This window comes from Vigna umbellata, chromosome 3, assembly GCF_029865625.1.
Source record: "Vigna umbellata cultivar VRB3 chromosome 3, Vumbellata_1.0, whole genome shotgun sequence".
Taxonomy (NCBI): Eukaryota; Viridiplantae; Streptophyta; class Magnoliopsida; order Fabales; family Fabaceae; genus Vigna; species Vigna umbellata.
Window position 1 is genome coordinate 26,912,664 of NC_142167.1, and position 5,033 is coordinate 26,917,696.

Below are 5,033 nucleotides of genomic sequence, written 5' to 3' on the forward strand. Positions count from 1 at the left end.
TACTTGCTGATATCGTGTTTCGGCCTCCTGGAGGGTCCAACTTATGAAGTATACGAGCCTAGGCTCGGGTTGCTCCTGCAACAGCACGACGCTAATCGCTGACTTAGAGACACCCAGAAAGATCTACAAATCTTTCCCTAGCGTGAGGCGGTTCATCATTGGTGGATTCATCAAGATGGCCTTGACATCCTAGAGCGCTTGTTCGCATTCTGCATCCCATACTAAGTTGGACCCCTTCTTCATCTTCCTCAACACGGGTCGTACCCTCTCTGCCAGCTTAGGATGAATCGAGATAGTGTCCTGAGTCGGTCGACCAACCTCTAGACCTCTTTGAGGGTGGTCGGGCTCTGCATCTCCAACACGGCCGAACATTTATCGGGGTTGGCCTCAATGCCTCTAGCGGTGAGCATGAACCCGAGGAACTTCCCTGCGGCTACCCCGAAAGTGCACTTCGCTGGGTTGAGCCGCATCCTGTACCTTATCACCTTCTTGAACACTTCCTCCAAGTCTTTCACATGATGATGCCCGTCCGGTGAGCGGACGACCATATCGTCGATATAGACATCCATACACCGACCGATCTATCCAGCGAAGATCCTATCCGTCAAACGCTGATAGGTGGCCCTGTCATTCTTCAAGACGAAAGGCATAAGTTCGTAACAAAAGTTCGCCTTGTCAGTGATGAACGTCGTTTTCTCGCGATCGGGTTCATACATGTGTATTTGGTTGTACCCAGAGTAAGCATCCAAGAAGCTTAACATCCGGTGGCTGGAGGCTCCATCCACCAACACAACTATGCTCGGCAAGGGATGAGAATCTTTGGGGCAGGCTTTGTTTAGGTCAGTGTAGTCTGTGCAGATACGTCATTTTCCGCTGGCCTTCTTGATGTAATCCTGCCCGACGTAGTCCTTCTTTGTATTTGTACCTTTCATAGGTTAGCTTGTAAGGAGCATGGGTTACTATAAATACCCAACTTCTCTATTGTAATGGGGACTTTTGAGAATAATGAATTAAACTTTCTGTAGAGAAAACTCCAGAATTTAGTTCCCTTGAAAGTCAAGGCTAGAGAATCCCAAAGGATCTCCTCTAGCCACCTTCCATCTCACACTATCATTCTCTCATTTTCCATTATCAGATTCTCTCTCCTCCGTAGCATCCATCTCACGCCACTCTCACCGATTACTAGCGTCCTCGTGGCTTGCATCAGGTCTACTGCCACGCGTGCCTTTTCTCTCACGAGATTCCATCAGCATAGCTTCCATATCCTCATTTCGCGTCTTCACCTACGTTTTTTCTATCGAAAACTCTTCAACCACAAATCTCCTCCTCATCATCGATGGACCTTCACCGTGGTAACTCTCATCGCCAATCAAATTCCTCGCTTCAGTTTGTCATCGATCCATCCTTCGAACTACATCAATTCGAGCCTCTTCACCGAACATCATCAGGAGCCTAGGGTTTCTTCCGCCTCTAGGTTATGTCTTATATTTCCTTCAGTTCCATCGGTTAGATCTTCTTCTCCACCGATCAAATCCTCCCTTACCTTCAACCCTAGAGTTTTCACCGATTAAACCTCCAAACCTAGGGTTCTTAGTTCTTCTGCTGTTTCTGCTGCTTCATTTGCTTCCTCTGCTTCTTTCCGCTGTGCATCGATGTCAAGGAGGCCTCGAGGAGTCCAGATATCTCAAGTTTCCTTTTCTCCTCGGAGCGTCGCCTATCACTTCTTCACCATGACCACATTGGCAAGCCAAGTGGTGATTGTCACCTCCCTAACAAAGCCGGCCGCCTTCAACTTATTCACCTCCTCTTCAACTGTTCTCCTCTTCTCCTCTCCCATCTGACGCTTCTTCTGCACTACCGGTCGCGCCTCCTTGAACAACGCCAACTTATGGGACATGACCAAAGAATGGATCCCCGACATATCAACGGTCGTCCAAGCAAATAGGTCTCGATTCCTCCAGAGAACGAAACGACTCTCCTTCTCCAGTTCAGGCTCCAGCCCACGAGCCATAGCAGTAGTCTAGGAAGCATCTTTTCCTATCAAGACCGGCTGCGTCTCCCCGAGGGGCTCTAACCGATCTTTAGTGTTTGTCTATGGGTCAGGGTCTGCCATAGCCACCTTAGATCCACTCGGCCTCCTCCTCACCATGCGGGTATGAAGCTTCAGGCCCACCGCATAGCATTCCCTAGCCGTCTTTTGATCCGCTCAGACAGTGCTGATTGTCCCTTTGTTAGAGGGATACTTCATCGTGAGGTGGGGGGTTGACACGATTGCCCCGAAAGCATTCACGCACGGCCGACCTAGGAGTACGTTGTTGGAAGTGTTGGCTTCCACCAACAAGTATCTAACCTTCTTCTCGTCGGTATCCCGATCGGTGCCTAGTCGAGTACATAAATCAACATACCCCCTAGTGTCAACTCTTTCTCCCGCGAATCCGATAATTTGCTCGTTGTAAAGGACAATGAGGTCGTCCGAAATATCCATCTCCTGGAAGGTTTTCCAGTAGAGGATGTTTACAGAGCTTCCCTAGTCCATCAGTACCTTACTCACACTATAGCGGGCGATCGCCGCCGTTATCACCATCGGATCATCCTGATCAGGGTCCGGTGCATGAAAATCTTCGTCCGTCGGGGCTTATCAGCCGCGTGGACGGATCGGAGGGCCCGCACATGACATTTGCGGATGGATGAAGAAGATCCTCCTCCGGTGAAACCATCGGATATTGTGTTGATATATCCCCGTAGAGGACGACCGTGGCTTTTGCTGCGACTTCTACTACGTCGTCTCTCCGATCGTGGGCGATCAGTCCGGTTATTTCTAGATCTTTCTTGTCTCTTTGGTCTCATTTGGCTGGTCCGTCATGGACTCGGTCGATCCACAGGCACACGTGGTCGGTCGATCTGCACATACTTCTTCAGTTGCCCTGCATAGATCAATTATTCTATTTTATCCTTCAAGGTCACACACTCCTCCGTGGTGTGACCCATGTTGTTATGGTACAAGCAGTGTTTATTACCGTCTGCCCCCGGCGGAGTGGGTCGTCTATTCGGCTCTGGAATCAACTCTGCACTTATAGCTTCCTGGAAAATTTACGCCCGAGGGGCGTTCAAGGGGGTGTATTGTTGGAATCGCGATCCTCGAGGTGGTTCTCTTTGCTTAAACCCTTCAGACTTCCCAGCCTGACTGCCCGATTTCCCACGGTCGATTTTCTCTCCTTTGCCGTCCTAACTCTCCTTCTTCTACGATAGCTTCATCTCCTCCACCCTTATCTCATCAACCGCCCTCTCTCGTAGTTCTTCCATAGTCTTGGGCGCCCATCGACAAACACTATCCTTAACTGGCCCGGGTTTGAGGGCGGGTAGAATGTACTGCAAGGCGAGTTCTGGGCTCAAGCCCTTCAGCCGCCGGACGGTCTTCTGGTAGCGATCCATGAACGCTCTCAAAGTTTCTTGTTTCCCCTGAGTCAGGGTGACCAACTCGAAGATGATCAAGTCCTGAGTGCTACTGCTGGTGAATTGACGATTGAACGTGCGCTGAAGTCTGGCGAAATTCTCGATGGAATTGGGGGGAAGTGAGTTAAACCACTCAAGCACCTACCCCTCAAATGATAAGGAGAACGCTTGGCACCAGATGGCGTCGTTGCCTGTTTGGAACGCCATTGTGTTCGAAAAGGTCTTGATGTGGGCCTCCGGGTCTGTCGTCCCATCGTATATCTTAAACTGACGTGGGACGAACTGCTCCGATATCTGGACGTCCATGATTGCCTAGACGAAGGGGAGTAATAATGTTGACGGGGTCTCGGTTTTTATCACCAACTACTTGTCCCCTGAGGCACTTTCCGTGTGTACTGATTTAACCTTGCTTCCCTCGACCTCCGGTTCCATGGGTTTCCACGTCTTGTCCAACCCGCTGCTGTGTTCGGCTTGATGTTCCATTGCGGCCTTGCCGCGCTCCTTAGCCTGCTCTCCTTCACATTTGGGTTTTGCAAGTAACTCGGCCCCACGGTGGGCGCCAAAATGTTTCGGTTATTGGGGCTGAGTCACCAAACTCCTTCATAATTTGTCTTCTTGTCGTCCGGTCTCGCTCCAAGCTCTATTGTTACACTCTTCTGTCCGGGAGGGAACCTGTCAAAGATCCTCCGATGCCAAAGCCAGTACAGGAACCGTTTGACGATTCAATGGAATAGTAATGAATGTGTAGTAAATGCAACTTATCTACCACTTACCTCTGACCTGTTGATAAGCTGTCGTTGAAGCTATCAAATTAATACTACTTTTCAAGGCAACTTTAGTATTGCCAAGTAGTATTTAAGAAAGTAGATAGGGTTAACGTAACCCTGAGTCGTCTCCCAACGAACACGGAATTGCTTTCGAATATCTGACTCTTATGAATGTTATGCAATGCTTATGAACAAAAGTAATGGTTTAAGAATGTTTAAAGAATGAATAAGAAACTTAAAAACAATTATGATGAAATAGGCTAATCCCACTGCTTTTCCAAAATAGATTCATCATCGGTTATTCACAGATAATTGTTCAATTGATTATTATTCAAGTTTCAAATTAAAGTACATTCTTAATTAATTTGAGGGCGATCATGCATTTAACCAAAGTAAATTCTCAATCAAATGCAAAACCTTTCTAGATTATTCACAATAAATTCAACCAAAGTACATTCTCAATCAAATTTTGTTGTGTTTAATCATGTCTATTCTTAAATCTCCTAACCAAATTAAAAGCTAATCAATCAAAGTAAATTCTCAATTGATTATAGTTGAAATTATTACTAATCAACCAAAGTACATTCTCAATTGATAGTAAAAATCATTTAATCATATGAAAGTTCCTAAATTAAATCAAAGTAAATTCTCAATTAAACCTAGAAACCTTAGAACTCATATAATCAATATGCATGTAGATTCAAACATTATGACGCAAAAATCTTTACTTTTAACAAGATAGAGAGATGAAAGACATAGAGAAAGAACAACTTAAATCAATAATCAAAATAAACAATCGTATTACATCAATCT

At 46.5% G+C, this 5,033-nt stretch overlaps 1 protein-coding gene across 1 annotated transcript; it reads right to left on the minus strand.

Annotated features, from left to right (window-relative positions):
• Window positions 1-3,240: 3,240 nt before the first annotated feature.
• Window positions 3,241-3,936, minus strand: LOC148202141 (uncharacterized). The gene is made up of 2 exons (XM_088109530.1): window positions 3,859-3,936; window positions 3,241-3,594 (listed from the first exon to the last, which is right to left on the minus strand). Exons 1-2 carry the CDS (start codon window positions 3,934-3,936, stop codon window positions 3,241-3,243), a joined length of 432 nt encoding a protein of 143 aa, XP_087965656.1.
• Between the last annotated feature and the right edge of the window lie 1,097 nt (window positions 3,937-5,033).